Source organism: Lithobates pipiens, unplaced genomic scaffold (assembly GCF_037356315.1).
Source record: "Lithobates pipiens isolate NorthernLeopardFrog02 unplaced genomic scaffold, aLitPip1_a1.2 Scaffold_10, whole genome shotgun sequence".
Classification (NCBI taxonomy): domain Eukaryota; kingdom Metazoa; phylum Chordata; class Amphibia; order Anura; family Ranidae; genus Lithobates; species Lithobates pipiens.
The window spans coordinates 21586674-21610075 of NW_027507686.1; the positions used below are offsets into that span (position 1 = coordinate 21586674).

The 23402-nt window shown below is 41.0% G+C and overlaps 1 protein-coding gene across 1 annotated transcript in view; it reads left to right on the plus strand.

The window, feature by feature from the left end:
• Positions 1-2569: 2569 nt before the first annotated feature.
• TDRD12 (tudor domain containing 12) overlaps positions 2570-23402 on the plus strand; it is a 97389-nt gene continuing 76556 nt past the window's right edge. The window contains exons 1-7 of the mRNA XM_077463336.1: positions 2570-2593; positions 6580-6729; positions 6988-7124; positions 8885-9004; positions 11159-11214; positions 14427-14512; positions 14604-15528. Of these exons, the coding sequence (XP_077319462.1) occupies positions 2570-2593; positions 6580-6729; positions 6988-7124; positions 8885-9004; positions 11159-11214; positions 14427-14512; positions 14604-15528 (1498 nt within the window). The remainder of the gene's footprint in view (positions 2594-6579; positions 6730-6987; positions 7125-8884; positions 9005-11158; positions 11215-14426; positions 14513-14603; positions 15529-23402) is intronic.

The following is a 23402-nucleotide window of genomic DNA, read 5'->3' on the forward strand; positions in this document are numbered from 1 at the left end:
ATTTTTGCGATTTTTTTTTTTTTTTTTTTTTTTTTTTTTTTTTTTGTACAGGTCAAAAGGTCACCAATGTAAAAAGCAAAAAAAAAACACCTGTGATCTTGCCAATAAGAAGCTCATGTACTTTTTTGAGCTTCAGGCATCAGAACGCTCATATGTGAACAGGGACCATTTAAATTAATAGTAATTTGCTTGTTGGCCATTTTGGAACTTTTGAGATGGGCGTTTTACGAGCTGAAACCACTCGGGTGTGAATGCAGCTAATGAAGTCCGTTTAAACTGAGTAAAGCAACCTTGTCAAGTGAAGAGGAAATATTTGTTCCTCTGTTTTAACCCTTATTAACCCTTAATTTACGCTAATCAGCCTTATTAACTCCTTAGAGCCGGTTCACACAGGGGCGACTCGCTAGGCGACTTAGCTGCCTGACAAGTCGCGTCCTGTTCTGTGCAATGGAACCATTCTAATCGGAGCGACTCAAGTCGCTCCGACTTAGAAAAAGGTTCCTGTACGACTTTTGGGGCGACTTGCATTGACTTCTGTACAGAAGTCATTTTGCAAGCTGCCGCTAAAGTCGGATCCCGGTCGCCTGAGGCCGGGTCTTATTCTCCTTCTCCATTTAACCACTTCCCGACTGCCGCATGTACATATACATCGGCACAATGACATGGACAGGCAAATGGGCGTACAGGTACGTCCCTTTTAAATTTTCCACCGCGCGAGAAATCCTGCCTTGAGCTCCATGAGTGTGACACAAGGAGGAAGAACGGGGGAAATGCTGATGTAAACAAGCATTTCCCTGTTCTGCCTAATGACCCTGACACTGATCACGGCTCCCTGTAATTGGGAGCGGTGATCAGTGTTGTCACACACAGCCCCCCCCCCCCCCACAGTTAGAACACATCCCTATGACACACTTAACCCCTGTGGTGCCCCATCCTGGTTAACCCCTTCACTGCCAGTCACATTTACACAGTGCAATGCATTTTTAATCGCACTGATTGCTGTATAAATGTGAATGTCCCAAAATAGCATCAAATGTGTCCGCCATAATGTCACAGTCACGATAAAAATCGCTGATCGCAACCATTACTAGTAAAAAAAAAAGTTATTAATGCAATAAAACTATGTCCTATTTTGTAGATGCTATAACTTTTGCGTAAACCAATCAATAAACACTTATTGTGATATTATTTCTTTTTTTTTTTTACCAAAAATATGTATCGGCCTAAACTGAGGGGAAAAAAAATTTTTATATGTTTTTTTGGGGATATTTATTATTGAAAAAGTAAAAAATATTGCTTTTTTTTTCAAAATTGTCGCTTTTTTAATTTTTTTGTTTTATAGAGCAAAAAATAAAAACCACAGGGGTGATCAAATGCCACCAAAAGAAAGCTCTATTTGTGGGGAAAAAGGGACTTCAATTTTGTTTGGGAGCCACGTCGCCCGACTGCGCAATTGTCGGTTAAAGCGAAGCAGTGCCCAATCGCAAAAGATGCTCTGGTCTTTGGCCAGCCAAATGGTCTGGGGCTTAAGTGGTTAATTATTATTTTCCTGCTGATTTTTTTTATTTTTATTTTTTGTTAATATTTTTACACCTTTTAACATTTTACATGTTTGACATTAACAAAGCGCAAAAAATAAAATAATATAAAAAATTATTTAATTTGTAAAATTAACTTTTCAATGCTTTGTACCATTGCTGACAGCTGAAGTGTAAACAAAAAATATGCTGGTATCAGTAATTGGTATTGGCGAGTACTAAAACAAAAGACCCTAATTGTAACTTAATGGCAATTTTTATTTCTTTACACATTACATTATTTTTTTTAAGTTTTTTTTCAAAGAGGCCAAAAATGAAAAACGCCTGTAAACGAAACGCGGCTAAGTGCAAGGTACCGCATTTAGCCACGCTTAGGAGCGTTTGGCGCTTGAAATGCCTCTAAACTCATCTTCTGAACCCATTTTTTTTGCATTCCAAAAAAACCCTCTAATCTCAACTGCCTAGAAACGACTGTAAATGACCCAGTGTACATGATAAGATAAAACAGAGGAGAGTTCAGGAGCAGTTGAAAAAAAATGCCCAACTGCTCCTAAAAATCAGTTTAGCAGCAGTGTACATGAGGCCTAAAGCAATACCTTGAAAAATCAACCTTATTTCTGGAAGTCCTGAAAATTAGCAGGGCACTTCCTGATATGTAAGTGTGCCTAGGCTCTCCTGTTTTGTAGCCTCTGACTGCTAGTCTCGAGAGGTTTTGCGTGAGATATAGCGATGTCACTATTGTGTCGCTCACTGGTCTCCTTGCTGGAGGCTTTGGTGAGAGGAATCAAAGCCCTGCCTCTACCTAGATGGCCGCCTCTGTACAGAAACAGTGCAGAATGGGCCATGGTAAGTCACCAGAGGGGAAATATCAGCTGCAGGGAGACCACAGACATTGTTGGTGAGTGCTGACTAGTCCTTTGCCCTTGTAGAATTCAGTTCTGCTCTAATTGTAATTTTATGTGCATTTGTTTCTCTGTTACAGAAGATTAGAGAGATTTCATCTGAGTGACCTCAGACATTTGACTTCAGACATGTATGAGTTATCAGTGATAAAGGTAAGAGTTGAGTTAAAGGACCTTTCCCATTTAAAATACCTTATTCCTTTGGAATAATTTTGATGGTTCAGCCTCAAACAACACCTAACAAAGATGGCACCTCATCCCTGAAAATTTGAAACATAAATCAAAGGACAGGAAGGGAAATTAGGGATTTTCGCGGTGCTGATTAACAAAGTACAATTAATTAAAGTACAAAATTTGTAGTACAAAAATTTATTAGGTTTAAAGTTAAAATCAGTAGCAATATATGCTTAAAAGATTCAGAGTAATGCAATACAGTGGTTGTTCTCGTCAAGCACATATAGTCCCGACATGTTTCGCATTGGATTGCTTCTTCAGGGGATGTGTGAATATTTGAACAAAATCTTCAACCACTACGTTGATGGTAAAGTAGGGGAATTGTCCACCTCGGGGGTTAACTGCAGCAGTGCTGAATCGCAGGGGGCTAAAAAGCCAACCCAAGGAAAATAGGTTGGATAGTTGTAAGAAATGGGGGTCGCAGCCAAGGGTGACGCTTGATCCTCCAGACTTTGTACTTCTTGCTGGTACTTCTGTGCAGGTGTGTCTCCCTGAGTGCTCAAAAAAGATTTTTTTCAAAATACGAGCGTCCCCATTTCTTACAACTATCCAACCTATTTTTCAGGTCGTGCTGAAAAATGAAATCTTCATCTCCATAAAGCTTTTCAGCAGATGGAAGCATGAAGTGCTCCAAAATCTCCTGATAGCTAGCTGCATTGACCCTGCCCTTGATAAAACACAGAGGACCAACACCAGCAGCTGACATGGCATCCCAGACCATCACTGACTGTGGGTACTTGACACTGGACCTCAGGCATTTTGGCATTTCCCTCTCCCCAGTCTTCCTCCAGACTCTGGCACCTTGATTTCCGAATGACATGCAAAATTTGCTTTCATCTGAAAAAAGTACTTTGGACCACTGAGCAACAGTCCAGTGCTGCTTCGCTGTAGCCCAGGTCAGGCGCTTCTGCCGCTGTTTCTGGTTCAAAAGTGGCTTGACCTGGGGAATGTGGCACCTGTAGCCCATTTCCTGCACACGCCTGTTCACGGTGGCTCTGGATGTTTCTACTCCAGACTCAGTCCACTGCTTCCGCAGGTCCTCCAAGGTCTGGAATCGGTCCTTCTCCACAATCTTCTTCAGGGTCCGGTCACCTCTTCTCATTGTGCAGCGTTTTCTGCCACACTTTTTCCTTCCCACAGACTTCCCACTGAGGTGCCTTGATACAGCACTCTGGGAACAGCCTATTCGTTCAGAAATTTCTTTCTGTGTCTTACCCTCTTGCTTGAGGGTGTCAATGATGGCCTTCTGGACAGCAGTCAGGTCGGCAGTCTTACCCATGATTGCGGTTTTGAGTAATGAACCAGGCTGGGAGTTTTTAAAAGCCTCAGGAATCTTTTGCAGGTGTTTAGAGTTAATTAGTTGATTCAGATGATTAGGTTAATAGCTTGTTTAGAGAACCTTTTCATGATATGCTAATTTTTTGAGATAGGAATTTTGGGTTTTCATGAGCTGTATGCCAAAATCATCAATATTAAAACAAGAAAAGGCTTGAACTACTTCAGTTGTGTGTAGTGAATCTAAAATATATGAAAGTCTAATGTTTATCAGTACATTACAGAAAATAATGAACTTTATCACAATATGCTAATTTTTTGAGAAGGACCTGTATACTCAGGAAATGTACACATTGGTATGGTGCAAAGGGCACAGGTTACAACGTTCTGTGCACCTAACCTATGCAAATTAGCATAAACAGCAAAATAGCAGCCAATTAATAAATAAATACCTTTAAAAATGAATAAATCACAATTAATAAAATGATTGACAATGTATTTGTCAAAAGGGAATATTCTTTCTATATGTAGATCAGCATATAGATATATAAGTGTTCAATCCATGCATATAGTGCAAAATCTTCTTAAGTGCAAGTTCTTCACTGTGCAAAAAAATTTGCAATATTTCCAGAGAAAGGTGAACACATCCAGGTGTTTCTCCACTTCGTGCAAACACACACTGATAAGTAGTGGCCCCTTACCTTGCGGCAAGGAGGTAACCGCCTATACACAAAAACACTGGATGTTTTAGATTTTCTCCCCATGTCCTTGGGTACTGGTCACAATGGGTCCTTATTTCTCTTTTGTGTCTTTGTCTCTTTCCTTTTCAATCTACAGCTACCGTAATTTTCTGAGTATGCAATGCATACTTACCTTCTCTGTTGCAGTGGATTTGCTCAGAGCAGACCGGATCCTCCTCTTCTGTGCTCCTGGCCCCTCCCTCCTGTGGAGTGCCCCCACAGCAAGCAGCTTGTTACGGGGGCACCCGATAACCTGTTCATTCAGACATGGAGCTGCGGCCCGGCCCCGCTCCCTCTCTCCTGATTGGCTGACTGATTTTGACAGCAGCTGTAACCATTGGCGCTGCTGATGTGTCTCAGCCAATCAAGAGGGAGAGTCTCGGACGTCGCTGGACAGAGAATGGGGCTCAGGCAAGTGGGGCGGTTGCTGCACACAGAAGGCTTTTCATCTTAATGCATGGAATGCGTTAAGATAAAAAAAAACTTCTGCCTTTACAGCTCCTTTAAGGGCCAATTTATAATAGAGAGCAGATAACGTATCATAAAATGCAGGCCATGCTGTGTAACCTGCAGTGCCTAACAAAGAGCTCTCTTTTCCCTTTTTGCAGCATAGAGAGCTCCATGACTGATGGAGAGCTGTCAAGTCATGTGACTTTGACAGGTCACATGACCAAGCTGTCCAATCAATTGATTTTTTTTTTTTTAAATACTCTTCTTTTCAGAAAAGTAGCACTCCACCAGCACATTTCTAAAGAAAATCACTGCACTTTATTGGGGGGGAGAGGGGCTTTTGGTGTCACTGCATCCTGCCTCAGATCCTCTATGAAGAGCGTTATGTGAATCAACACATGCCAAGCACCCCTTTAGATACCCTTTAAACGTGCCTGCTGGCCTCTGGGTGCTACAGACTCTATGTTTCCTGGCTTGCGCTCCTGACGGTGGCGCCTGCTTCCTGGCTTGCGCTCCTGACGGCAGCATCTGCTTTTTGGCTTCTGAAGACACACTGAGGCTCAATAGATAGCAGCACTGTGTGGATGACATGCTGCTATCCTTATACCCATTGTGAGCTGCCACTGGTTATTTTTAATAAAGTATTTTCCTATATACTGCACTTAGCTGGTGCCCTCTACTATTTCCTTTATATGTTGCAGAGATCACTTCAATCTCATTGAGGAGCTGCCTCGGATATTTTTGGATTTATGGACCTTTTTAGTATAATTCTACACCCCCACAGCACAATCCCGTGTATGATTATTTTGTAGCTCAGCTGTAATCCCAGCCTGCAGCATTCTCAATAGTTTCATTACTTAGTGGCCTTTTCACACAGGCATCTTCCGTTCTGATCAGCAGGGGATCTGCAAGGTGAGGATAGAGCCCGCTCTGCTCTTTGGGTGGCCTGGAGTAAACAGAGTTTGTTTACACCTGGCTGCCTCTGATCCAGTCCACCTAAACGAAAGAGGATGCCGTCTTCCTCCATTTTGTTTTTCTTTAGCAGACGTGATCAGACCTGAAGGTAAACCAGTGTAAACAGACTCCAAGTCCAAGTTTACACCAGCTAGTCCATATGAATGCATGGACCTTCTGATCAGATCTGCCTGAAAAACTGACAGTCAGACCTGATTGGCTCACCTGTGTCAAAGGGCTCTTAGGCTGGCCATACATTATACAATTTTCCTATTCAATTTCCTTTAGATTTACTGTGAACTATGTAGTGCAAGGGCCAGGCTGATTGCATACAATTTGAAAGTGTTTAGGTTTGACCTCATATTATATGGTTTTGGTAAATCTAAAGGAAAATTGTAGAAGAAAATTCTATAATGTATGGCCAGCCTTAGTTTGTCTGTGGTTAGTGTGCTGCATGTGACGGGTAATGATGTGACTCTCATCCAGGTGATCAATCCAAGCTGCTTCTTCTGCAAGATTCTGGGATTGAAGGAAGGTGATGAGTATGAGCAGCTGTTTCTGGACCTTAATATGCTGTACGGCCATAAATACCGAAACGTTGAAGAGTTAAGGCCGGCCTCGCTTTCCGTTGAGCAGGTAACTTTTGGACTTTGTTTTTGAAAATAATAATTCTGTCAGTTTAAAGCGGTATTAAACCCAGAACCAAAAATGTATTATATTGCAGCTTACCAATCGTTAGATGTGGTGGCTGCACTAGTTTTCTTTTATAGGCTTTTTTTCCCCTCTGGTTTTACCTCATGATCTGACCCATAACATAACCTATAAGCCTTAGGGTGCCTACACTCTGGATAAAGGAGCAACAGAGACCCCTTGTTTTTTTTTTTTTTTTTGCAGCGGTGTATGGTATTCTGTGAAGAACTGAAGAGCTGGTGCCGGGCAGTTCTGGAATCCGACACTTGCAGCGCTAAGGACGAATTGGTTGAGTGTTTTCTGCTGGATCATGCCATGTTCGCACCAATCAAAAAGTCAGAGTATGTGGATAGTTCTCTTTTTCCTTATACATTAACACCTTTGTTGGCACTATAGTTCTGTAAGGACATCACACAATGTCCTCCCAGAATGCACCTCTCGTGTGGCCGCACAGTGGCGCGATCTGTCACCGCCTGTGTCCACTGGGCACAGTCAATGACTGAGCACTGTCCTGGCAGAAGGTTAACCAGTTCCCGACCACGTCGCACAGATATACTGTGGCGCAATGGCTCTCCTAGGCAAAATCCCATATGGGTACGTCCTACCCTTTTTTGCCCATGGTGGGAGACCAGATGTGCATGGCCGGTGGGCATGATCGCCTCCGGCCACGTGCGGTCGTGTCCACGAGCACCAGCATGGGAATTTCTGTAAACACACAAATCCCTGTGCTGTCAGAGGAGAGGAGCCATATTGTTTGTTCCTACTAAGTAGGAAAAACAATGTGTCTCCTCTCCTAGTCAATCCTATCCCCACAGAGTTAGAACACACTGAGGGAACACACAGTTAACCCCTTGATCACCCTTGTGTTCACCCCTTCCCTACCAGTGACAGTTACATGGTAATCCATGAATTTTTATAGCACTGATCGCTGTATAAATGTCACAGCACCACTAAAAATCGCAAATTACCGGCATTACTATTAAAAAAAATAAAAAAAATTATAATAAAAATGCCATAAATCTTTCCCATAGTATGCAGAGGCTATAACTTTTGCGCAAACCAATCAATGTACGCTTATTGCGATTCTTCTTTTTTTTTTTTTATTTTTTTTTTTATTTACCAAATATATGAAGAATATATATTGGTCTAAACTGACGAAATTTTTTTTTTTTTACATTTTTAGGGGATATTTATTATAGCAAATAGTAAAAAATATTGTTTTTTTTTTTTTTCAAAATTGTCCCTCCTTTTTTTGATTTTTATAGCACAAAAAATCTAAAAACCACAGAGATGATCAAATACCACCAAAAGAAAGCTCCATTTGTGGGGAAAAAAAGGCAGCAGATTTAGTTTGGGTGCAGCATCGAACGAGGGGTGGCAATTGTCAGTTAAAGCGACGCAGTGCCAAATGGTACAAAGTTCTCTGGTCAGGAAGGGGGTAAAATCTTTCGAGTGAAGTGGTTAGTGTGGTTGCAAAGGCAGAAGGTGTTTTTATCAGAAAGCCTTCTGTGTGCAGCAGCTCCCCCAAAACTTACCTGAGGTCTCTCTCTGTCCAGAGATGTCCACGATTGTCTCAACCGTCCGAGAGTCTCTCTCCTGATTGGCTGAGAAACAACAGCAGCGGCGGCATTAGCTGATGCTGCTTTCAATCAAAGTCAGCTAGCCAATCAGGGGAGAGATGGGGCCGGGCCGGGTCACAGCTCTGTGTCTGATTGGACACAGGGAGCTGTGACTCGGCTCGGGTGCCCCCATAGCACGCTGCTTGCTGTGGAGACACTGAACAGAAAAGAGGGGCCAGAATCACTGAAGACGGACCCGTGAAGAGGAGGATCCAGGCTGCTCTGTGAAAATCCACTGCAACAGAGCAGGTAAGTATAACTTGTTTGTAAAATAATTTTTTTCCCTATAAAAATAACAATCACTTTAATTAGAAGTTGGCCATCCCCAGTACATCATCCTTGTAAACTCTCCTCCTCCTGTGCTGCTGTCATTGCCAGAGGCCCCTTAAGCGCCTTCTGAAACGTAGGTCTGTCTTTTTGTCTGTATCTCGGTCTGTTGACATCCTCCAGCATTATGCATGTGTTTACCTCTCTGTACGCAGCATTCGATTCCCTATAGAAGAATATTATCGGCTGCCATTTCGAGCAAAGAAATTTAAGTTACACCAGATCCAGCCCATCTCTCTCGGCTTCAACGTGTACGAGAACAAAATGGACTTTCGGTGAGTTTAATACCACAATATAATTACCACTGGTAGAGGATAAAAGGGGGGGGGGGGGTTGAGACTTTGAGTGAGGCACATATATGATGTGCCTCCACCCCTAATTCATAAGTGAAAATGGGAAGGTTGGGACTTTAAATGAGGCCATGGACATGGTGGAGGTCATTTGGATAAAAGTACATATTTATTGATCATGATGAGATACATAAAACAAATCAAGTCAAAGACAGAAACAACGTGTAGGATATAACAAATATCATTTCATAAGTATTTACAAACACATATGTATGTGCATATGTAATACTGACATCAAGGGTACATCAAATATATAACAACTTGACGCCACATAGTGGTCTCAAATGATGGATTATACAGTCAAAATAATTCATATATGTACATGTGACATTATAGCTGCACTTGTGGAGGGAATAAAATAAAAAGAACACAGAACCATGATTGAAAAGTGAGAGGTATTCTGAGTTGATGGTATACTATAAATATGAGTCTGCATCCCAGATTTACCAACATGTTTCGTGTAAAAAACAAAACAAAAAAAAAACACTTATTAGGGGTGGATGCTCTAAAAAAGATATAATAAAATATGATTGCTCTAATTATAACTGATCATAACAGGGGAGGGCGGGTGAGCCCACCCTGAGTACTTACATAGAGTCAATGCAATGAAGTAAAGCGGGTGTAGAGCCAGAGTCAACAGGGGTGTCTGTCCCGGGAGCTGAGGTATTTTGGGGCGGCGTGCTGGCGGGGCACATACAACACCGCGCCCCCACCCCCCCCCCCCCCCCCCGCCCCCGGGACACAAGAACTTAGGTTGCTGGTGTTCATGGTAAGACAAGGTGCTGCACCAGTGGTAACTGCCTAAGATAAAGGGATGTATATATGTATGTGTGTGTGTGTGTATATATATATATATATATATATATATATGTGTGTAAATGTATCAAGATATACCAATAAAATAAAAGAAACAATTAATAAAAATAGTATCTATTGGTAATATTGAAAACCAGAAGTCTGTGTAGATAGGAAAAATGGAGATATAATCACATCCAAAACATGGTGAAGTCTGGTTTGAAGATAAGTCAGATAAACAAACACAGCAAGAACAATTCCGATTTCTCTAAAAACCAATCAGTGGAAAGAAATAACTGGCTAGCAGGGTGGTGGGTAGAAAAACCTTGTAATAACGTGCATATATGCCCATATATCTGACGCGGGTTGTGTACACCGTCTGTTGGGAACACCCATATTCCCCACCTGAATGGGAGGAGAAACTCGTGCTCCATGTCATGATGCAAGCCATGATGTCAAACGTGGAGCAGGAAGTGTGGCGCCGATGCGCTGTGGGCGAACGCCCACCTCCCCCCAAATGCCTGTCCCAACAGGTGTGCCAGAGATGTGTACATCTCAGGAATGGATGGATAGGACAAAACATCTTCCTTGTTGGTATCTCACCTGTGTAATTGAAGCTGTGTGCTTGAAGTTCAAGTGATATTCACGCAGGAGTCTCAAACTGGTGGCCCTCCAGCTGTTGCAGAACTACGAGTCCCATGAGGCATTGGAAGGCTGACAGTTACAAGCATGACTCCCATAGGCAGAGACATGATGGGACGTGTAGTTTCCGCAACAGCTGGAGGGCTGCTGGTTTGAGACCCCTGTATTAACGTCTTGTTTTTTATTAAAAAACAAACGTTATACTTACCTGCTCTGCGCAGTGTTTTTGCACAGAGAAGCCCGGATCCTGCTCCTTCTCGGGTCCCATGTCAGCACTTCTGGCCCCTCCCTCTTGTCGAGTGCCCCCCACAGCAGGCAGCTTGATATGGGGGCACCAGAGCCTAGCTGCTGCTTTGTGTGTTCATATTGACAGAAGGCTGCGGCTCGGCCCCACCCCTCTCCTGATCAGCTCACTGGCTGTGATTGACAGCAGCAGGAGCCATTGCAACCACTTTCAGCTTTAAGCATGAGAAATAATATAATGCTTTGTTTTAATTAAAATAAAATATTTTTTATTTTTTTGCCATCTAGAATGTTTTTTTATGGCCCCTTGACAGATACAGATAAGGAATTCCACTCTATATATGCATGTCTGTACAAATCCTTTCATTTCATTCAGTGTGATTGATGTATTTCTTTTAGGCCAAGAAAGGATTGGGACTTGGCTGCTGTCTCTTATTTCCATCAACTCTTGGAGGGTAACTATCTTTTTCGCTAATAGTTGCCTTTATGTGTATAGAAATGTTCAGATTCTTGAACTCGTGGGTGCCACCTCTTCAGTGCCGCCTTGTCAGTGCAGCCTCATAAGTGCCTGTCAGTGAAGGAGAAAACGTACTTATTTACAAAATTTTATAACAGAAGCAAAGACATTTATTTATTTTTTTCATTTAGTTTTCGGTCTTTTTTTTATTTTTTATTTTTTGTTTCTTTATATAGCAAAACAAAACACAGAGGTGATCAAATACCACCAAAAGCGTTCGCGACCGCTAACCACGCGCATTGGGTTGTGTGTGTGTATATATATGTGTGTGTGCGTGTGTGTGTGTGTGTGTGTGTGTGTATATATGTGTATATATATATATATATATATATATATATATATATACAGTGGTGTGAAAAAGTGTTTGCCCCCTTCCTCATTTCCTGTTCCTTTGCATGTTTGTCACACTTAAGTGTTTCGGAACATCAAACCAATTTAAACAATAGTCAAGGACAACACAAGTAAACACAAAATGCAATTTGTAAATGAAGGTGTTTATTATTAAAGGTGAAAAAAAATCCAAACCATCATGGCCTTGTGTGAAAAAGTGATTGCCCCCCTTGTTAAAACATACTATAACTGTGGTTGTCCACACCTGAGTTCAATTTCTCTAGTCACACCCAGGCCTGATTATTGCCACACCTGTTCACAATCAAGGCATCACTTAAATAGGAGCTGCTTGACACAGTAAGGTCCACCAGAAGATCCTTAAAAGCTACACATCATGCCGAGACCCAAAGAAATTCAGGAACAATTGAGAAAGAAAGTAATTGAGATCTATCAGTCTGGAAAGGGTTATAAAGCCATTTCCAAAGCTTTGGGAATCCAGCGAACCACAGTGAGAGCCATTATCCACAAATGGCGAAGACATGGAACAGTGGTGAACCTTCCCAGGAGTGGCCGGCCGCCCAAAATTACCCCAAGAGCGCAGCGACGACTCATCCAAGAGGTCACAAAAGACCCCACAACAACGTCCAAGGAACTGCAGGCCTCACTTGCCTCAGTTAAGGTCAGCGTTCATGCCTCCACCATCAGGAAAAGACTGGGCAAAAATGGCCTGCATGGCAGAGTTCCAAGGAGAAAACCACTGCTGAGCAAAAAGAACATCAAAGCTCGTCTCAATTTCTCCACAACACATCTTGATGATCCCCAAGACTTTTGGGACAACATTCTGTGGACCGATGAGACAAAAGTGGAACTCTTTGGAAGGTGTGTGTCCAAGTATATCTGGCGTAGAAGGAACACTGCATTTCATAAAAAGAACATTATACCAACAGTAAAATATGGTGGTGGTAGTGTGATGGTCTGGGGCTGTTTTGCTGCTTCAGGACCTGGAAGACTTGCCGTGATAAAAGGAACTATGAATTCTGCTGTCTACCAAGAGATCCTGAAGGAGAATGTCCGACCATCTGTTCGTGTACTCAAGCTGAAACGAACTTGGGTTCTGCAGCAGGACAATGATCCTAAACACACCAGCAAGTCCACCACCGAATGGCTGAAGAAAAACAAAATGAAGACTTTGGAGTGGCCTAGCCAAAGTCCTGACCTGAATCCTATTGAGATGTTGTGGTATGACCTTAAAAAGGCCGTTCATGCTCGAAAACCCTCTAATGTAACTGAATTAGGACAATTCTGCAAAGATGAGTGGGCCAAAATTCCTCCAGGACGCTGTAAAAGCCTCATTGCACGTTATCGCAAACGCTTGGTTGCAGTTGTTGCTGCTAAGGGTGGCCCAACCAGTTATAAGGTTTAGGGGGCAATCACTTTTTCACACAGGGCCATGATGGTTTGGATTTTTTTTCACCTTCAATAATAAACACCTTCATTTACAAATTGCATTTTGTGTTTACTTGTGTTGTCCTTGACTATTGTTTAAATTGGTTTGATGTTCCGAAACACTTAAGTGTGACAAACATGCAAAGGAACAGGAAATGAGGAAGGGGGCAAACACTTTTTCACACCACTGTATATATATATATATATATATATATATATATATATATATATATATATATATATATGGTTTCGCGCATCGGTGCCATTGTGCAACAGTATATATACGCGAGATGGTTGGGAACTGGTTAAAGTGATACTAACCACACACAGTCTAATTTACATTGGCCCTTCTATTTTTGTATATGCATGATGGCACTGTAATTATTTTAAGTGAAAACAGAATCTGAGTACCTTTTTCCTAATCAATATTCAGCTGTCATGTGACCCAGCTCTTTCCCAGCCTGTCTATAGGGACAACATAAGCAGGAGGATCTTCTAGTCCTCTGCTACTAGTCACATGTTCAAAATGGAAGAAGAAAAAAACTGCCTTTGGAATATAGAGTAAAAATAAATATCAATAAACTGTTTTAAACGGTCATACAAATATATATTTGAAATTTAAATCTTTATTATTTTTTGGCAATGACATGGTGTGGGTGGATTTCTGCCAGTCACAGGCTGTGTCACACCCCTCCAGCCTGCGTCTTAGAATAACAGGGAGGTGAAGCCTTCCTCAATGAAGATATAATATCCCACCACCATTGTGTTTAGTGGGCATGGAGGAGGTGGGAGTGAGTGGGCTGTCATTTACCCCTGTGTATACGCCCACATGTGTGAAGCTGTAGTCACATGGATTGCTCTGATGTGATAGGGAGGATATGCTCAGCATAGAAAGTCACTGAAAACTGAGCATGTGCAGAGCTGCCAACACTGCACTGCCAAATCCCTAGCTGAATTGGGGACATGGACAGAAGGGGGAGATGGAGAACAGCAGGATTAACCAGGTTTTTGTAGAATACAGAAAACGATTGTCATAGTGACTGAGTATAAACAATATGTAATACACCATTTATTGACCGGTTTCTAATATGTTGGTTTAGTGACACTTTAATGATTTTTTTCATTAAATGTAGAACACTACTTTTTTTTAATTTTTTTATCTATGAAACCATGTGACTCCAACAGCGCCAGTTTGCACTGGCCAGTCATGGGAAAACCTTCTGCAGTGATGTCTGTAGGATATATTTGAGGTTTACTGCAAGTTCTAGTCAGTTCTAATTACATTTGCTTATAATGCTATAATAGGTTCTCATACATGTGAAAGGGTGATTGTGGGTTTTATGACACTTTAGATGCTTTCTGTTTCCCTCCTAGATGCAACCAAGATCAAAGCTGACTTCTGTTCTGTGAAGGACGACTACATAAGTGTTTACCTTTACATTACTACTAAGGACTCTGTGGTAAGTGGAATTTGTATTGACCTATAAAATGTTACTGTCTAAACTGACTTAATAAGTTGGGAATATTACCATACCTGTGTTTTTCTCTAAGCTCTGTGTCAATGATGAGCTGGTGGCCAAAAAGTTTGCTTCTTATTACAAAGACAATTCTGTGGATGACGAGGTGAATGAAAATGCAATAATTCCTATGGTCAATGGGATACAGTCACCAGGACAAGTGAATGGACCCATGGTCAAGGAGCTGCGGTCACCAGGACACCAGAATGTACCCATGTTCAAAGAGTTGCAGTCACCAGGACACCAGAATGCATCAATGGTCAAAGAGCCAAAGTCACCAGGACACCAGAATGGATCTATGGTCAAAGAGCTGAAGTCACCAGGACACCAGAATGGATCTATGGTCAAAGAGCTGAAGTCACCAAGACACCAGAATGGGCCCATGGTCAAAGGACTGCAGTCACCAGGACACCAGAATGCACCAATAGTCAAAGAGATGCAGTCGCCAGTACACCATAATGGATCTATTGTCAAAAAGCTGTCACCAGGACACCAGAATGGGTCTATGGTCAAAGAGCTACAATTCCCAGGACACCAAAATGCACCCATGGTCAAAGGACTGCAGTTACCAGGACACCAAAATGCATCCATATTCAAAGAACTACAGTCACCACTACACAAGAATGCACCAAGGGTCAAAGAGCTGCAGTCACCAAGACACCAGAATGCACCCATGTTGAAAGAACTACAGTCACCAGGACACCAGAATCCATCCATGGTCAAAGAACTGCAGTCACCAGGACACCAGAATCCATCCATGGTCAAAGAACTGCAGTCACCAGGACACCAGAATGCACCAGTAATCAAAGAGTTGCAGTCACCGGGACAACAGAATGGAGTTAAACCTGTTTCCCTGAGTAAAGAAGAAGCCCAAGTTCCAACAAAAGAATTGCCCAAAATTGCATCACAGCCAATCCTGTGGTCAGCATGGAGATGTTTGGATGGAGGACATACTACAGGTAAGGCACCTTAATGGAACTATGTAGAGCTTTATGTTTAAAGTAGTTGAAACCCCTCACATATACCCATTAAAGTGACTAGCGTGAAAGGATACAAAGAAATAAAAACAAATCCTCCGGCATAAGTTGTCAGAAAAGGTGGGATATAGGGTGCTCTAGGTAAAATGGACCCTCCTAGGATCATAAGTTCACAGTTGGATGCAAGAGGAAACGGGACCACGCAGGCAGATGTCTTGAAATGTACATCAGCAGCACTGCATTAGAGAGAAGCAAACTCTCTGGTAGAAAGCGGAACACAAAGAAGGCAATTAAACAAGACTTTAATTGCCCAAAGGACGGTTAAAAACACTTCCAAGAAATCAGGCTCGTCTGGTAACCTAAGCCCCTTTACACATGGTCGGACATTCTGCCAACCAAATCCGTCGGATTTTGTCCGACGGATTGTGTCCGAAACTGTTGCATACACACGGTCGGACCAAGTTGTCTGAAAATCCGATCATTCAGAACGTGATGACGTTATTTAGTTACGATGGGACTACGTTCAGGCTAGTAGCCAATAGCTTTGGTCTAGGAATTTGATCTGAGCATGCGTGGCACTTTGTCCGATCAAAATTCTCTACACACGATCGGAGTATGTCCGATCGAACCAGTTGGTCGGAAAATATTTCCAACATGTTGGAAAATTGGGTCTGACGGAATCAGTCTGATGCATACCACACACAGTCGGATTATCCGACAACACGGTCCGATAGGACACATTCCGACGGATTCTCCGACCGTGTGTACAAGGGCTAAGATGACCAGCTGGAGGTTTTCTTTAAGATGTTCTTTGCCAAAAGTCTCCTTTAAACTGACTTCATTTGCAGACCAACTTTCATGCCTTAGATCTGTAAATAATTAAACAGAAAGATGTAATGTTTCTTTTTTTTCTGTCTCTTTCAGCTCTGATTAATGTTGATAAAACTTGCAGGCTGCTTTTTTTTTTTTTTTTTTTTGACAGCTGTGAGCAAGGGAAGTGCACTGCACTTTTTACATGACAGGCCCCGGAGCTGAGTGAGGGAAAGATGGCCTCCACTCGGCTCCATGATGGTGGATAACGGAAGCGACGTCAAAGGTCTTAAAGGGAAAAAAAATTTTGGGGGGAAAAAATACATTTATTTTTTTAATTGCATTTAAGTGTAAATGTGAGATCTGAAGTTTTTTTGACCCCAGATCTCGCATTAAAGTGGTTGTAAACCCTTACAAACCACTTTGACCTACAGGTAAGCCTAGATTAAGGCTTACCTGTAGGTCTAAGAAATATCTCCTAAACCTATACGGTTTAGGAGATATTTGCCCGAAGACAGGCACCGCTGTCTGCGGCGCACAGCGGCGCGCAGGCGCACTGAGCGCGGCATCGTCAATGACGAAGATGCCGCGCGTGTCGGCTCCCGTGCGCATGCGCGGGAGTGACGTCATCGCGGCTTCACCGAATGACAGCGGCGGAGCTGCGAGACCCCACCGAGACGATGGATGCGCCGGACTACAGGGGACAGTGGTGACTTCGCTGGCTCCTGTGTTAGGTAAGTGACACATAATGGACTACTATGCGATGCGATGCACAGTAGTCCATTATGCTTTGCCTTTGCAGGGAATGAAAGAGGAAGTAAACTCATCAGGGTCTACTTCCTCTTTAAAGAGGTCCTGTCATGCTTTTTTCTATTAAAAGGGATGTTTACATTCCTTGTAAAAGGAATAAAAGTGATCCAAATTTTTTTTTTAAAAGGACATTTGAAAAATAAAAAATAAAATAAATAGGATTTTTTTTTTAAAGCGCCCCCTCCCGCCGAACTCGCACGCAGAAGCAGACGCATATGTAAACGGTGTTCAAAATACACATGCAAAATAATTCCAGCAAAAGACATCCTCTGTAACTCAAAACTGGTAACCTGTAGAAATTTTTAAACGTAGCCTATGGAGATTTCAAAGGGTCAAAGTTTGTCGCTATTCCACAAAAGGGTGCAATTTTGAAGCGTGACATGTTGGGTATCAATTTACTCGGCGTAACATTATCTTTCACAATATAAAATTAAAATTGGGCTAACTTTACTGTTGTCTTTTTTTAATTCAAAAAAGTGTATTTTTTCCAAACAAATTGTGCCTTTTAATACCACTGCGCAAATCCGGTGTGACATATTGCAACAACCACCATTTTATTCTCTAGAGTGTCTGCAAAAAATAATATATATATATATATATATATATATATATATATAATGTTTGTGGGTTCTAAATAATTTTATAGCAAAAACAATGATTTTAACTTGTAAATGCCAAGTTTGAAAAATAGGCCTGGTCCTTAAGTGGTTAATCTTATCAAAAGATAAACCTCTCTCTGCAGATATCCAGCAGGAAAGTAGATCGGTCTTGCACAAGGAGAAACCACCATTCTTGGCCAATCAGAGCGGAAAACCATCAGATTTCTTGTCGAAAGATGGTACTACTCAGGCCTCGAGAAGTCCAAATGGAAGCAGTCCAGTTCTCCTGCAGACAGATGAACCTCCACCCTTAGACAATCGGCATGGAAATGCATCAATTTCACTGGATAAGCCAAATCGGCCTTCGAGTATTCAGGAGCAGAAAATAGTGACCGGTCCTGAGGCTGCGACACCTTCTACCTGGAACAATATTGAATGTGGCCAAAAGCTTTTTGAGGGTAAGCTGTTCTCTGGATTTAATTGTACACTTTTCCAATGATTTGGTTTTGTTTGAGCCAAGATTATTCATCTGTAACTCAGAGTCTCCTTGTATATTTATAATATGCCAAGAAGATTGGCTCCACGTGAATAGGGGCATTTAAATGCTATGCGCGCGCCCCCCCCCCCCCCCACGATGTTTTAGTGCACCCAGGAAGGGAAGATACTGAGTCCACCTCACTGCCTGCAGCCTGTCAAAAATGGGCCTGAACACTGTACAAGGTGGTACTTGCATGTAGGGCCCCCCTATGCATTCAGGTTTAATTTTTAATGGAACCCCAACACATCTAGCAAAACACAGGCCCATTTGTGGCCACCATGCAGTTTGGTGCTGCGCGATTTATAGAAATGTGCTGCAGCAGTTTTTGTGTATTTCCATGCCTTTGGCAGCCCATTGACAATAACAGAAAAATGGGAATTTTTTGGATGCACCTCAAGTCTTGGAGGTATGCACAGCAGCTAGATGCCGCCCCTGTGTGCAAGAGGCCTAAATCAGCATTTTTATTGCTGCTGATGGGACAAAACATGAGCTGTTATGGTGTTAATATTTTAGTGGCGCACCAAAATGAAACTTCTGCACTGAAACCAAAAATTCAGAATGCACTTGGCTAGAACCTGAAACTGAAATGGACAGTATATGTTTTTTTTTATTTTTTTATGTAAAATTGTATTATATTCGACTTTTTAATTGCTAGTTTTTGAAGCGCTTTCGCATTAAAAAAAGCGTAAGAAAAGTTTCAGAAAAATGCATCCCTTTAAATTCTATGTATGTCTTCACTCTAGTCACCTGCGTTTCCATTGCAGTCTAACACATCTCCACATTGAAATGCATTAAAAGCGCAGCAAAAATGCATCAAAAATGCACCAATGTGGTTTTGATGCGGTTTGTCACATGACCTATGAAAATATTGTGTGATTTTTGGTGGCTATTATTGGCACTTTTTTTTTTCCCTCTCGGCAAAACACAGATAACCCTATTTTCGGCTGATAATTTTCAGCGGATGGTATATCGTTAAATTCCTAACTTTAACCACTTTCTGACCACCTAACTGTAAAAATACGTCAGTACTTGAACATTTAATACTGGGGTTATTGCTGCACATACAGTGCCTCGAAAAAGTGTTCACACCCCTTGAAATTTTCCACATTTGAACAGTTATAACCAAAAATGTAAATGTATTTTATTGGGATTTTATGTGATAGACCAACACAAAGTGGCACATAATTGCGAAGTGGAAGGAATATGATAAATGTATTTCAACATTTTTCCAAATGTGTGAAAAGTGTGTGGGATACATTTGTATGGCGCCCCCCTGAGTCAATACTTTGTAGAACCGCCTTTCATTGAAATGACAGCTGCAAGTCTTTTTGGGGATGTCTCTACCAGCTTTGCACATCTAGAGAGGGACATTTTTGCCCATTCTTTGCAAAATAGCTCAAGCTCTGTCAGATTGGATGGAGAGCGTCTGAGAACAGTATTTTTCAAGTCTTGCCACAGATTCGCAACAGTATTTAGGTCTGGACTTTGACTGGGCCATTTTAACACATGAATATACTTTGTTCTAAACCATTCCATTGTAGCTCTGGCTGTATGTTTTGGGTCGTTGTCCTGCTGGAAGGTAAAACCTCCGCCCTGGTCTCAAGTCTTTTGCAGTTTTTAACAGGTATTCCTCTAAGATTGCCCAGTATTTGGCTCCATCCATCTTCCCATTAACTCTGATCAGCTTCCCTGTCTCTTCTGAAGAAAAGCATCCCCACAACATGAAGCTGCCACCACCATGTTTCACAGTGGGGATGGTGTGTTCAGGGTGATGTGCAGTGTTAGTTATCAGCCACACATAGCGTTTTGCTTTTAGGCCAAAAAGTTCAATTTTGATCTCATCTGACCAGAGCACCTTCTTCCACATGTTTGCTGTGTCCCCCACATGGCTTCTCACAAACTACAAACAGGACTTCTTATGACTTTCTTTCACCAATGTCTTTCTTCTTGTCACTCTTCCATAAAGGGCAGATTTGTGGAGAGCACGACTAATAGTTGTCCTGTGGACAGATTCTCCCACCTGAGCTGTGGATCTCTGCAGCTCCTCCAGAGTTACCATGGGCCTCTTGGCTCTTCTCTGATGAATGCTCTCCTTGCCCGGTCTGTCAGTTTAGGTGGACGGCCATGTCTTGGTAGGTTTGCAGTTGTGCCATACTCTTTCTATTTTCGGATGATGGATTGAACAGAGCTCTGTGAGATGTTCAAAGCTTGGGATATGTTTTCATAACCTAGCCCGGCTCCACAACTTTATCCCTGACCGGTCTGGTGTGTTCCTTGGCCTTCATGATGCTATTTGTTCACTAAGGTTCTCTAACACACCTCTGAGGGCTTCACAGAACAGCCGCATTTATACTGAGATTAAATTACACACAGGTGGACCCTATTTACCTATCAGTGAAGGCAATTGGTTCCACTAGATCTTAATGAGGGTATCAAAGTAAAGGGGGCTGAATACAAACGCACGCCACACTTTTCACATATTTGTAATACATTTTGAAAACCATTTATCATTTTCCTTCCACTTCACAATTATGAGCCACTTTGTGTTGGTCTATCAAATAAAATCCCCCAAAAATACATTTACATTTTTGGTTGTAACATGGCAAAATGTGGAAAATTTCAAGGGGTATGAATACTTTTTCAAGGCACTGTAGATGCCATAACTCTGGTATTAAAATTTTCATCAGCCTCCGCTCTTTCTGCTAAAATTGATTAGAGCGGCTGATTAGCCTCTGAATTGCTTTTAGAACCAGCGGGATAACAAAAATAAAAATGTAAAGCGCCCCCCATGCTCGCAGGCAGAAGCAAAGGCTTACGTAGATCACACCCACCTATGTAAATATTTTTTAAGCGGTTGCTCATTAGGAATTTTTAAGTACCATAATTTGTGTCATTCCATGAGTGTGTGCAATTTTAAAGCATGATGTTAGATATCTATTTACTTAGTGTAATATCATCTTTCATATTTTAAAACAAAATTGGGATATAGATATAGATATATATATATATATAGATATAGATATAGATATATATATATATATATATATATATATATATATATATATATATATATATATATAAATATTTTTTTTTTTTTTTTTTTTTTTATTCATTAAAGTGTATTTTTTTTTTTTTTTTTTTAAACTGCTGCGCGAATACTGTGTGACCTAAAAAAAAAAAATAGCATTGACTGCCATTTTATTCTCTAGGGCCTCTGCTAAAAATATATAATGTTTGGGGGTCCTAATTCATTTTCTAGCAAAAAAAAACCCCAAAAAACACTGATTTTTACTTGTAAACAAAAAGTATCAAAAAAGGCCTGGTCCTTATGTGTTTTTTTAATAAACATTCTCGAAAGTAAAATAATTTTTTTTGTTGGTTATTCTTTACACAGATGTCCCAGAAAGGGCCGCTGCTGAGATCAGGTTTGTCAGTTATTTGTACATAAAGTTTAGAAGTGACATCTGTCTTTGCATAGAAAGAGAGGATTTTTTGTCAATAATAAAATTAACATAATAACCAGAAATAAATATTGCAGTTGGATACAGTGCTATGTGAATATGAAGCCTTTTGTGCTCCCATAAGTGTACAAGTAGAACTAAAGGCAAAACATTTATTTTTATTTTAGATTATTAAATTATAGGAGAGCCATAATTTATAACTCCTGTCTGTTGTGTTTTTTATTTATTTTTATTTTTTTGCCATCTGTGTCCCATTGGTGAACTTTTACCTTCACTTCCAGTCCCATAGCCAAATCAGGAAGTGAGAGGAAATCTCTGCAATTTAAGGGAATCCCTTAGGACCCTCTAGGTCACCAGAACTAGTTTCCCCCAAGAATTTCCCTCCATTACTTTTTTAGGGACCTCAAAATTTGAGATTTTCTTTTACTTTCAATGATAATGGTAAACTGAACCAATAGGGTGAATCTCCCTAACTGGGGCACATATAAGCAATGAAAACAGGTGGGCTAATCCATCTCCAGTCTATCCTAAACTAAAAAAAAAAAAAAAAAAAAAAAAATTATGCCTTTTGGTTTTACTTTAAAAAATCAATCACAGAAAAAACTTGCTGTAGTCCATTTCTTAGTTCCTTGTACACTTATGGGAACACAAAAAGCTTCATATTCACATAGCGCTGTATCTAACTGGAATATTTATGATTAATATGTTATTTCACGTAGGTTTTTCATACGCCTGCTGCGAGCTGTGTTGTTTTATTTTGGTTTCAACTTTTTTTTTTTTTTTTGTATGTGTATATATATAAAAAATAAAACCTATTCACAGCGGTTTATTTTTAACCTCTTGCTGATCGCCCCACGTACATATACTTCAGGACGTTTATGTACACAAAGCTCTCTCCTGTCACTCGCTCCAGCAATCAGGGGGGCCGGGGACCATATATATATATATATATATATATATATATATATATATATATATATATATATATATATATATATATATATATATATATATATATATATATATATATATATATATATATATATATATATATATATATATATATATATAAAGAGAGAGAGAGAGATGGAGATAGAGAGACTCTAGCAATACACCCCAAACTGAGCATGTGCAGAGTGCCTCCAAAGGCTCGGTCTTATCAGGAGATGGCTTGGGAACAGTGGAAGAAGGGTGGATCAGAGAAGACAGGATTAAATAGCTTTTTTACACAATGCAGAAGATTATTAGGTTTCACAGTGAGTATAACAATCATGCTTTACTTCATATACAGACTGTTTTTACTGTTGTGGGTTTAGTAACATGTTAACCCAGGGGTTGACAAATTTGCTTGGAATCTAGGAGCCAGCTAAAAAAGTTAGGAGCCAGGTCCGTGACGGCGATCTGGACCTGTCCCTGGCCTGACATGGAGACGAGTGAGGGGAAGATAGCTCCCAGCCCCCCACCTGTCTCCAAGTCATTGCCCATAGCTCTTAGAGGGACATTTTTAAATTGCATTTTAGTGTAAATATGAGATGTGAGGTCTCTCTGACCCCCCAGATCTCATATATAAGAGGACCTGTCATGCTTTTTTCTATTACAAGGGATTTTTACATTCCTTGTAATAGGAATAAAAGTGAC